Source organism: Grampus griseus, assembly GCF_964374135.1.
Source record: "Grampus griseus genome assembly, chromosome: 5".
Classification (NCBI taxonomy): domain Eukaryota; kingdom Metazoa; phylum Chordata; class Mammalia; order Artiodactyla; family Delphinidae; genus Grampus; species Grampus griseus.
In genome coordinates, this window is record NC_138998.1 from 114,634,225 (window position 1) to 114,647,503 (window position 13,279).

The following is a 13,279-nucleotide window of genomic DNA, read 5'->3' on the forward strand; positions in this document are numbered from 1 at the left end:
AGATGTATTAAGCCAAGTTCAAGTAAGTTTGAAAAAAAAATATTAAGTTCTACCTAATGCTGTGCACTGTATGAATATCAAAGTGCTGACTACAATGCAGTTTTATCTCAGGCACCTAAACAAATGTTACCATTTAAAACTTAAATGTAATATGCCTTTTACATGAGATTTATTAGAAATTTTTCTAAAGTAATAACACAGCAAAAATGTTTAATTTCAATTATTCAACAAACTCTACACACAGTGCTACCATATTTAATAACTAGTGTACACATATCTCCCTTCTAAACTCTCACGCTTAACATTTCTATTCAGTGTCAGAGATGAATGTGAAACAAGGCGACATTAAAACTTTATCATGTCCCTTTCCTTTCCTAACTTCTCACATCCCTATCCCTTTAACCAAACTTCTCTAGTTGCAGTGGCCTTTAATGATGTGGTACGTGACTGGTTGCCACTGTAGACCTCAGAACATTTTTTTGCCATAGCTCTGAAGTGAGCCAAATTCCACACCTGGAGATGTTGCTCAGCTATTTATGTACAGAATAACCAAGTGCAGAAGTTCATAAATCTGTGTTTGTACAATACTATGGTAATGGTAAAAATTAAATCCTGAAGCCAAACTTGTGTTATATAACTTTGCTATACATGCTTCTTCATTGACTTATAACTTCTCCTAATGTTTAAAATGATAAACTAAAACTGTTGAGACTATAATGTAATAGGTTTCACCCATAACCAAATGGGATGTCTACTGGTAACATTTATGAACCGAGAAGGATCACATTAAACCATTTTCCACCAATAACTCCTGAATCATGAGCAATGGTGATTAAAAAAATCTTGCCCCCAGATTAATAAGGGAAAAAAGTAAACTGATTTTCTTTCATTATTTTGACTCATGCACAATTTATTCTAAAATACTATTGGTATACCTGAAAAAATTGATTTAGGACAGCCAGGTTGCTTTTTCCCTCCATTTGGATAGAAATCTATATGTCCCAAGGGTTCTTTAATGCCTAAACCTGAGAAGAAAAGCACCCAAGAATCACAAAGTAAATATAATCAGGTCAGCAACATTTATGTAAAACAAAATCTCCTATAAAATCCTTTGAAAGTGACTCAAAATTTGAATTGAAAATAAGATAAATGCTATTTTTTAAAAGCTGAGTTTTTCTGGTATTAATTCCTCAATTAATTCCTCATGCAAATTATGTTTCATTAATTTAACACATTTACATGTGATCAGTTTATTATGGGTCCATCACAGTTCTTTGCGCTATGAATATATAAGTGAAAAAGGAAAATAGAGCAAAAATCCTTATCATAGTGGAAATTACATCCTAATGGGAGAAAGACATAATAAACAAGTAAAAATACAGTATGTCAGATAATAATAAGTGCTGTAGAGAAAAATTAAGTAGAATAAGGAACAGTGAATGCCTAGTGAGTGTGTTAGGTTGCACTTTTAAGTAGTTTGGTTGGGGAATTTCCCACTGAGGAGGTGAGAATTGAGCAGAGATGTGAAGGATGTGAGCAACGCAGTGAGTCAAGAAGGTATCTGTGTGCACATGGAGTATTCAAAGAATCCAGGTTAGCTGGTGTATTGCGTGAGAAAGAGCATTGGAGGAAATGAAGCCAAGTCATTTAGGATCTTTTAGGTGAGTGTGATCATTCGCTCTCATTCTGGATAATAATGTGTAGGATTTGGTGCTAGACTCACTAACTGGAAAAATCGAACGCTGCTTCTGCTGGAACAAGTTGTGTCAGAGTGACACGAAACATGTAGCTATGATTTAAGAGTTTCTGTATACACTTGTCCATTGATATCCATGGGATATTGGTTCCAAGACTCCCCCCGCCAGTCTCCCGCCCTCCCACACGGACACCAAAATCTGAGGATGCTCAAGTCCCATATATAAAATGGCGCAGCACAGTCGTCCCTCTGTGCCCAAGAGTTCCACATCCGCAGATACGGACGGCCAACTGTATCTGTAGAGCCTTGGGGCACCAGGGAAGATGCAAGTTCTGGGTGCATTACCACTATGGGGTCTATAACCCAGGGGAGCCATAGGAAGGAAAGAGGTTAGCAAGCTCAGAATATTCAGGACTGCGGTTAGATATAAAATCTTGCTGCCAAGTAAGATTGCAATGCTTTGGGTTGGGGTACAAGAAATTTCCTACAACATAATGAACTCTTGAGAGAGATCAGCAATAGATTCAGTACAATGAAGATAAATACTTGGGTCTGACGGTACGGATTAAGTTGCAGTTAGTTGATTTAGTTCTAGTATGTATCGGAACACGATAACAGCTAGTGAGGTGTTAGCAGGGCATGAGGACACTGGGCAGGTACATTACAGGGGAGGGGATACAGCATATAAGGAAAGACAAAGGACACCTTACATGACTTCCTTAGAACTCCCTGGAATCCAGGGAAGCATATGTATGATTTGATTGTGACAGTGGTGAGGGTATGCTAACCAATTCCTCTACATTCCATTATCCACTTAGCTTGTGGAATTTTAGTAAGGAAGGACAGTCTTCTAAATATAACCCCAAAAAAGTCCAATAATTTTGGAGATCTTTACAATTTCCTCCTATCTGAACTCAACATAGAGTTCCAAGACTAGGGTGTTTCAGGTTTAGAGCCATCATTTTCTCCAATCTGCTTCTGAAGTAAAATCAAACCAAGAAGACTGCTCAGGAATCAGGAAGAAGCAAAAGATATTTATTATTACAAGCAGCCCTTGATTCAGGCATGTCATTTCCCTTTTATCAGATGGAAGGGGCAGGGCAGCTTGGTCTGCTTAGGCCATTCATTCTTTTGATTTCAAGAAGGGTGGGGAGAGCAGATATGGCTTTCTAATTTTCTTTTTATTGTAAAATATAAAACCTACATGCAGAAAAGAACATAAAACTAAAGATTAATTAATGAATATAAAGCAAATAGCCACTTAGCTACCACACCCATGTCAGGAAATAGAACCTAGAAACTCCCAGTGTGACCTTAACCCAGTAACTAGCTTCTTACTTTTCTATAAAACTAAGAACCATGTTTACTTTTAATTATTTTTTTCTTTTTTGCTATTGCTATTCTTTACCTTCCACGGATGCCTCTAAAACAATATATTTTAGATTAGCTCATTTTGGAAATATATTTGTATTCATATTTGTATCTGGCTTCTTTCAATTATCAGTATATTTGTGATATTAAACCACATTGTCAGGTGTAAATGTAGTCATTCATTTGTAATCATTCATTGCTATATAGTATTTTATTGAATGAACATACTACAACTTATTTATCCATTCTGTTGGTGGACATATGTTGTTTCAAATTTGGGGTTAATATGTGTTAATACTATGAACATTCTTGAACACACACATCAATGCATATGTGAAGGAATATCTGTTGGTTTTATACCTAGGAGTAGAATTGCTGTGTTATAGAATATGAATATCTTCAATTTTAATAAATAATCCTAAATAATTTGCCAAAGAGGTTGTACCAATTTACGCCCTACCAACAACATGTGAACATTTCTGTTATTCTACATCCTCTCCAATAAATGGTCTTGTAAGGCTTTCTAATTTTAGTCATTCTGGTAGGCATGTGCTGTTTCACTGGGGTTTTAATTTACATGTTTCTGCTCACTGAAGATTTTAAGAACTTTCCATTGCCTAGTTGTAATTTCTCTTTTGTAAAATGTCTGTTCAAGTCTTGATTTTTTTTAATTAAGTTGTATTTTTCTTTATTACTAATGTATAGTGCTTACTTATCTCTTTTCCTGTTTTGCCTTGCTGTTAGCTTTCATAAAGTGTTCTTTAATGAAGTTCTCAATTTTAATATAATCAGACATCTTAATGTTTGAATTTGGCTTATGCTTTTTCATGCACACTGAAGAAAAATGTTATGTTATGAAGATTTTTTAAATAATATCTTGTAATATGTTTATTGCTTTTCCTTTCACATTTATACACACCATAGGAAAAGAAATTTTGTGTTTTATGGGAGTTAGAGACCTTTTTATTTCATTTTGAGTTTTCAGTTGACTGACACAGAACCACTTACCAGAAAGTCTACAAATAACAAATGTTAAGAAAAGGGAACCCTCGTACATGGTTGGCGGGAATGTAAATTTGTGCAGACACTATGGAAAACAGTATGGAGGTTCCTTAAAAAACTAAAAATAGAACTACCATATGATCCAGCAATTCCACTCCTGGGTGTATATCTGGAATAAATGAAAACACCAATTTGAAAAGTTACATGCTCCCCAGTGTTCAAAACAGTACTATGTACAACAGCCATGACATGGAAGCAACCCATCAACAACTGGATTAAGAATATGTGAATGGAATATTATTTAGCCATAAAAAATGAAATATTGACATTTGCAGCAACATGGATTGATCTAAAGAATATTATGCACAGTGAAATAAGTCAGACAAAGAAAAACAAATACGATATTACTTATAAGTGGAATCTAAAATATAATACAAATAAATGTATATACAAAACAGAAACAGACACACAGACATAGAAAACAAATTTATGGTTACCAAAGGGGAGAGAGCAGGAGGAGGGACAAATTAGGAGTATGGGATTAATACATCAAACAGATAAGCAACAGGGTTTACTGTATAGCACAGGGAATTATACCCAATATCTTGTAATAACTTATAGTGGAATATAATCTGTAAAAAAAAAAAAAGAGAAACACTATCCTGTATACCTGAAACTAACACAATATTGTAAATCAACTATTCTTCAATTAAAAAAATGAAACCCAGAAAAAAAAAGAATCATTTTCACACCGTCCAGCAGTACCAAACTCATAATAAATGTAATAAGTCCCATAACTCTGTTTTCTTTTTTTTTTTTTTTTGTGGTACGCTGGCCTCTCACTGCTGTGGCCTCTCCCATTGCGGAGCACAGGCTCCGGACACGCAGGCCCGGCGGCCATGGCTCACGGGCCCAGCCGCTCCGCGGCATGTGGGATCCTCCCAGACCGGGGCACAAACCCGCATCCCCTGCATCGGCAGGCGGACTCTCAACCACTGCGCCACCAGGGAAGCCCTGTTTTGCGGTGTTTTTTTTTTACTGACTTTTTGGTCACCCTTACACTAATGACACTGTCTCCACTATTACCATTTCATAAGACTTGATATCCGGAAGCACATGTGTTTGCACTTTTTTCTTCTTCAAGAACACTTTAACAGGGGTTTCCCTGGTGGCGCAGTGGTTAAGAATCCACCTGCCAATGCAGGGGACATGGGTTCGAACCCTGGTCCGGGAAGATCCCACATGCTGCAGAGCAGCTAAGCCTGTACGCCAGAACTACTGAGCCTGCACTCTAGAGCCCGCTAGCCACAACGACTGAAGCCTGTGTGCCTAGAGCCCGTGCTCCACAACAAGAAAAGCCCCCAGTCGCCACAAGTAGAGGAAGCCCGCACGCAGCAACAAAGACCCAACACAGCCAAAAATGAACAAATAAATTAATTTTAAAAAAAAGAATAATAATACTTGACCCTTTGCATTTCCATGTTAATTTTATAATTAGCTTGTGAGGTTATTTAAAAAATATTGGCTTTTGACAAAGATTGCATTGAATCTGTAGGTCAACTTGCAAAAATTGACATGTATACAACACTCACATTCATATGTGTGGTTTAGTTCCTTTTTATTTTGGTCTGCAATGTTTTGTGGTTTTCTGCGTAGAGCACTTGCACAATTTTCTTAAGAGTTATTTCTAGATTTTATCTTATTAAAATGGTATAATTCTAAAGTTTTATTTGCTAACTCTTATTGCTGGTTCCTAGAAAGAATTGAATTTTGTATATATAGCTTATATTCAACAACCTTGCTAAATTTTCCTGTGAATTCTAATTATCTGGAGATTCTTTGGGGTTATCTATGTATGCAAACATATCATCTGAAAATGATTTTATATTTTTATATCTTTTAATACTTTTCTCCCCTTACTGCACTTAAGACATCCAGTAAAATGTTGCTTCAGAATGACTAGACTAGGCATCCTTTTCCAGTTCCCAGTCTCAGAAAGAAAGTCTTCCAAATTCCATCATCAACGTGACATTTTCTACAGATTTTTGAATAGATATATTTTAACAGATTGTGGAATTTTACTTCTTTTCCCAATTTTCCAGTTTTTGCCATATATAAATTCTCCCTAAAGCTTTTTCTTCATTTGATTGAGATTATTAAATGAATTTTCTCCCTTATTCTTTTGCTAAGATGAATTAAGAAACTGATTTTTGAATGTTAAACTACATTTGCTTTTTGATAATAAATCCAAATGGATGTGATTCAGTACCAATTTTATATGCTGCTGGCTTACTAATTTTATATTTTATGCAGAATTTTTGCATCTATGATTATTACAGAGAATGTCCAGCAAACTGTCTTTTCTGCAATGTCTTTCTCAACTTTTGACATTAAGTTTGTGATGGCTTTCTAAAAAGGTTGCAAACCATTTCCTATTTATTTGTTATTATCTGAAGGTGTTTGTGAAACAGTGGTCTTATTTATCACTTAATTGTTTGGTAGAGAACAAAAACTTGCCTGGGAATTTACTCTGATGGAAGGCTTTAAATTACAGTTTCTATTTTATCAATAGTTAAAAAACTCTTCAAACTTTCCCTTTTCATTTGTCAGTTTGGTAAATGCTTTTGCTTTTCATAAGAATTTTTATATTTCATATATCATACCATATGGTCATATATTTTCATATTTATTTGCAAAATATTGTTCATTACATTGCTTTGTGATGATTTTAATATCTATAATATCTGTAACACTAACTCCTTTATTATTATTGATATTAGTTGTGTTTTCTCTCCTTGTCCTTTCTGTTTTCTTCTCTCCAAGGACTCATTACTCTGGAGGGTGATATATAAAGTTCAAGCATTCTATGTTCCTTTCATTTTATTGAAAGAAGGTAAAAATGACATAGTTTTAAATAATTAATGTTGTCTTTTTAAAGTGCAAATTTTTGACTTTTTATATCACTTCTAATTGATATTTTTATTCCATTTTTGTATGTTTATCATCAACTTCTTAATATCTATGGGTATGTTTTATGTTTAATTCTTAATTTCCCAAGATAGATGCTTAGATTATTGATTTTCAGCCTTTTAAGATATCTGTAACTGGACATTTATTTCTAGTCATGGCTTTTGCTGACTCCAACAAACTTTAATATGTAGTAACTTTAATACTATTGAATCAAAATATTTTATATTTCCATTATTATTTATTCTTCCTTCATTAGTTATCTAAAAATATGTTTCTTCTAAAAATATATGGATTTTCTACTTATATTTTTCTTATTTATTTATAGTTTAATTGCTTTGAATATAGAGAATACTACCTTTTATGCTTCCCCCTCTATGAAAATTTTGAGAATATTTTTAAGGCCCAGTGTATAATGTTTCTCTAAAATATCCATGGTGCTTTAGAAGAATGTATATTCTCCAGTTGTTGGGTATAATGTTTTATAAATGTCCATTAGATCAATTTTTCTAATTAAAATCTCCCAGTATGATTGCGCAGTTGCTTTTCTTTCTGCAATGGGATAGTGTAAAGTTTGCTTTATGTAATTTTAAGCCATGTTATTAGGTATATACAAACTATCTTCCTGATGAGTTGAAAGTTTTATAATTTTAAGCCTTTCTATGTTTCTACTAATTTTGAGATAAAATTATTTTAGTCTAAGTTAATGTATGTGGATTCACCACCTTTTGGTGGATAATATTTGCATATCAATGTTCTACTTTCACATATTCTGCTTCCTTACTGTTATATATGTCTTTAATAAATAACACATAATTGAATTTTTGTCTTTTTAGCTAAGTGTGACACCATATTTTAATTGAATCTAATAGGCTAAATTTCATTTAGGCTATTTACATTTAATGGTATAGCTGGGTTTAATTTTACCATCATATTATTTACTTCTATTTACTTTGTCTGATCTTTATGATTCTTTCTCTCCTTTCTTGCCTTCTTTTGGACTTAAAAAAAATTATTCCCTTTTGTCCTCCGTTGCTTTGGAAGTTATATACTCTTTTACTCTTTTCTTTTTGGATACCTAGAGATTTAACAGAAAGCCTTGATTTATAAATACCAACTGTTGACAATTACTTTTAACCTTTCTTCCATACAATTAAAGGAACAAAAAATGCTTGAACTTCAGTTAACAGCCCCCAAAATATGCTATTTTTGTAATATATTTTAATCCTCTCTATATATTCCAAATTTCATAAAACAATGTGTTTTATGCCATCAACATCCATTTAGATTGAACTGTATTTTACCATTTTCAATGGTCTTCCTTCCTGAATAGCCATCAAAGGATAATTTTCCTTCTTTTGATGACAGTTTCTCTCAGTGTATACTTGTCTGAAACTATATAGTTTCCTTTTTTTTTTTCCTGAAACAGATTGGGATACTAGGCAGCTGTTTTCTTTCACCATATTGGAAATATAACTCTATTCTTTCCTAGCTTCCACTGTTTCTGTTGAGAAACTAGTTATAATTTGGGTCATTTTTTATTCATTTAATTTTATGCTGTATGCTTTGTTGTGGTCTTTTCTGTAACTCTACTATCATGTGTCTCAATGAGGACGTCTATTTATTCACATTGGAATTAACTGCATTCCAATTTTTTTATTGATTATAATTCCTCAGTTTTTAGAAATTCTGAGATATTATCTTTAGATATCATTTCTGTCCCATTTTTCTCTCCTTTTATTTTGAATTTGAATGAAACATGATTGACCTTCTCACTATTTATCCTATGTACCCCTTACCTCTCTGTATGGTCTGCTCTCTGATTTTTGCTCCGTATTGTACCCTTTTACTTTATTCTAGAAACAGACTTCTCACCTATTTTCCAAGTCACTCGCTTTCTCTTTTTACCTGATTCAAAATTTCTGTTCAACCCATTCAATAATTGTCAATTATTTTATTTTTTAAGTTAAAAATTTTTATTATTTTTATCAAATATAATAGGTCATATTTATATTTAAATGTCATTCTCTGCTGATATTTGCGGTCTTATCTTATCTCTTTGAAAATATTAAGCACGTTTTAGCCAGTGTATAATAATTCCAATAGTTGCAGGCCTATGGGTCTGTTTCTGCTGATTATTGTTTCTGTTGGTTCTCATGCACGTTTCTTGCTTCAAGTGTACCTGGCTATCTTTATTTGGATGCTGGACATTTAAAAATATATTTATAGGGCTTCCCTGGTGGCGCAGTGGTTGAGAGTCTGCCTGCCGATGCAGGGGACGCGGGTTCGTGCCCCGGTACAGGAAGATCCTACATGCCGCAGAGCGGCTGGGCCCATGAGCCATGGCCGCTGAGCCTGCACGTCCGGAGGCTGTGCTCCGCAATGGGAGGGGCCCCAACAGTGAGAGGCCCGCGTACCGCAAAAAAAAAATAATAAATATATATATATATATATTTATAAAAATAATTTGAGACCAAGGATGATGTGATCTTCCTACAAAAAAGGGCTATTATTGGCTTCTATCAGGTACCTAGCAGGTCCAACAATCCAAGAGCTCCTTAAACAAAACACAATAAATGAGATTTTTCTGGCAACTTCAGATTATTAAAAGCTTTTCTAGAGATTATAAAAAGGCTGGTTTATTTCAAGTTTACCTTTATTCCTATAGCGCTACCCTTTGGGGTCCTAAAAAGTAGTATAAGATGTTTTACAAGCCTCATATGAGGGTTTCAAAAACACTTCCCATATTCTCTACACCAGAGGAAAGTGACTCCAAATTACCAGTTCATCTCCCTGGAATTTTTCTGTCTTCTGGATATTAGACTGGTAATTTTTTCCTGATATCCCAGCAGGAATGTTTGTTCAAATTACCTAATCAACAATTATGAAAGGCAACATAGCTTCCTTAACATATACAACTGAAAAAGGACAAGAATTACTGGCAAGTAGAAAATGCACTCATAGGTTAGTATTTAAGGAAAGGGCAGTATCTCATTCAGAGATTCCTTGAGACAGGTGAATATGCAGTATCAAAAATCTGTGTTCCTCATTTGTGATAGTCATAAAAAGATCAGTTAAAGGTGCCAACTATGTGGCATCTAGTGGAAAGTTAGATTTGATAAGCTGAGTCATCAAAAGATATTAAGAATATAAGACAATCCAAACAGTTTATTAGGAAAAGTCAAAAATGCAAACAAAAACAATAAAAAGTATGAAGAGCCAATTCAAAAGGCGATAAGCAGAATTGAAGTTGGAATTTCAAAAAGAAGAGTTCAAAGTTGCAGGGTAATTGGCACTAGGTGTGCTGTGTGTGGGAATGTTAAGCTGATATACAGGGCTAGAGAAAGAAAACGTGAAAGGTTGAGGGTATCAGAACTATGAGACTTTAGGCACTGACTCTCTGTATGATGTAGATGAACTTAGATTCCAAATAAAGAGCATAATTGTTCTGATTATAGGCTCAGCCCATGGGCATATAGACACAGAATTTGAAAAATTGTCATCTATGGCATTAATGGTATTTATATATCTCACAGAATCATTGGTATGGATCACCACAGGGTAAATTCAGAATAATATGGGAGAAAATAAATTACCTGGACCAAAGAGAAAATAAACCTGAGGAAACAGGGAGTTGGGAGCAGTCTTTGGGTCACTTCCTCCTGTCTCTGCCTTAGCACTATATCCTCCCCATGCACCCCAACCAAACACATGTAAATTTCCAGTTAATTTGAGCAGCATACTGGTGAAGTGCAGATTTTGGAATCAGAAGATTCTATTTCAAATTCTGACTCTGCCTCCTACTGGCCTTGTCACCTTGACCTGAGCCTCTTCTCCATTTGTAAAAGGGGGATGATAACGTTTACTTACTCATGGGGACTTAGGAGAATTCCATAATTAATTCACATAAAGAACTTGAAGTGCCTCGTATATAGGAAGTACTCAATAAATATTAGTACCATCAGTTTCAACTCAGGAAGGGGATCTGGGCCATCTAAAATATTACCTGAAAGTGTCTGTCCAACGCACTCTGGTTAAAACGATCAATAGTCGGTTAGACATTTTGAGGAAAATAATTAAAAATCGTTAGGGAAAAGTACTCTCTCTGTGCCTGAAGATCTGTGCTGAGTTTGAGTTGACATACAACAAAGTGATAAAATGATAAGAGAGAATGGTAATCTAAATGCATCAGGAACATTAAGCATGAGGGAAGTTGTAATCAAATCAATAAAATGTTAATAACATGAAAAGGATGAAGTATATTTTTTTTATCAAATTTCAGTTTTTTTAGGATGACATGACATTTCTTGAAACCTGAAAGAGGAAAGCGGAAGGCAAAGAGTTCCATTGGACACCACAGGTTTTCACTAACTCCAAGAAATGTTGCTTGTGGGAAATATAATCACTATATAATTACACTCTTATCACTTCATCCACTACTCTCTCTTATTAAGTTTTCCTGTTCCCCAGTGTCTACATCTCCTTTCCTATTTTCAAATAATTAAGCAATAAATCCTACGTTGTTACCATTGGTATCAGTGTGTATGACATCCACAATATGTGCATCAGTGTAATCTAATTTGCCATTTGATGGTTTTCCAGAGAATTGTGGTCCAGCAGGGTCAAGACCTGAAATTCAAGAAAGAAGCTATTAATCTATTAATCAAGTCATACTACAGAGTTCAGTAGGTCATATGCTTGCATTATTATTACATTATAAACATAATGAGCCTATACAGTTTTAGCTTAAACCTATCCAAAAACAAATCCAACAATAAATGAAATTAGATGAATAGCAAGTATCTTCTTTATTTGAATAATCTTTTTTCCAGTCTTCAGAGTTCATCAGTGATGTAGTGTTAAGCCACACTACAGATGCCTAGACAAAATATTGTGGGGTTTTTTTAGCATTTTTACTTAAGAAGTAATTAGGAATACACTGATAGTATATCTCTATGTAATAGAAAGTAACTACTACTACTGCTGAGGAGGGGAAATAATAAATACTATCCTGGTCCTGTCTTGAGCCTCATTCTGCACCAGCTCATCCTGGATCTCTCTATAGGTCTAAAATGTTAAGTGCAATTTGAGCTTGGAATAAAACATATTTATTATTAGCTTATCATTCATTTCTCACAAAAGTTTCCCGCACACACATAAGAAAAATATATTAAAAGTTTCATAAAATATAGATATTATTTCTGGTATACTTGAAATTCTCAATAAAAATTTGAAGCTCATGACCTACTGCAGTGTGTCAAAAAAGGTGGGGAGGACATGAAATGCAATGCCTTGAGAGCATCTATGCAATAGGGCAACAATCATCTTAAAAAGTAAAATATAATATTGCTTTATCTCAGTACCTTCTGTTATCCCCAGTTTATTTGGCCCACATGACTGAATGAGACAGAAACTTCTCTCTTCCTATAAATTGTTCTGATGTAGAATCACTGCATTTGCTGGCTTTTTAAATCCTGATGATTGCTTGGCATGTGGAACCATTCAAACTAGACCAATATGTGAATCAACACACCTTAAAATAAAGTAGGATTACCAGCAGATCAAATTGAGCTAGTATGGTGGTTGAAAGAGAATGGACTTTGGATGCTAGAGGCCTTTGTATAAATCCTGGCTTAGCTGTTGCTAACTTTTTGACGCTCCTGCATTCATTCAGTTAACCTCAACTTTCACATCCATATAATGAGAATCAAGTTAAAACTGATCAAAGTAAGTAAGGTATACTTAAGGTTTGTAAAGATCCTAAATATCTAAACAAGTTATTCACCTCTACCCTCCCTCTTTGTTAACTTAAGACTCTAGTATTAACATTTGAAATTATTACAAATCATCTATGGGAATAGATCTCAATAATTCTAAAAAGCTAAATTAACTGGGGAAGGATAGTTTTTAAATCACCACCATTCCTAAAGGGAAGCCTGAACGTCCATGTCAGCATTATTTGGTTACTAAGCTTTGTGGATGCAGTAACCTTGTTAAGGAAATACAAGGAGAACTGGGGTCCAGAATCCCTCAGGCATGGATATCAACTCCTGATCCTCCCTTCTAGTGTTCAAGTAAAATTGTTAAGAGAATTAAAATACATTAAAATTTCTAAAATTTAAGTACATGGTAATAGGTTATCTTCTTAGTTAATACATGAAAAAGTTTTACATTTAATGGGCTAAACTTTCCTTAGGATTGATACAATAACGTGTCCTTAAAATTCATATGGGACTGCAGAAA

General features: G+C 34.3%; 1 protein-coding gene across 1 annotated transcript in view; it reads right to left on the minus strand.

Annotated features, from left to right (window-relative positions):
* Positions 1 to 13,279, minus strand: part of LIPI (lipase I) — a gene marked incomplete at both ends in the record, with an annotated part of 47,938 nt that overhangs the window by 18,659 nt on the left and 16,000 nt on the right. Inside the window, 2 exons of the mRNA XM_082654976.1 lie at positions 936 to 1,025; positions 11,564 to 11,665. Of these exons, the coding sequence (XP_082511102.1) occupies positions 936 to 1,025; positions 11,564 to 11,665 (192 nt within the window). The remainder of the gene's footprint in view (positions 1 to 935; positions 1,026 to 11,563; positions 11,666 to 13,279) is intronic.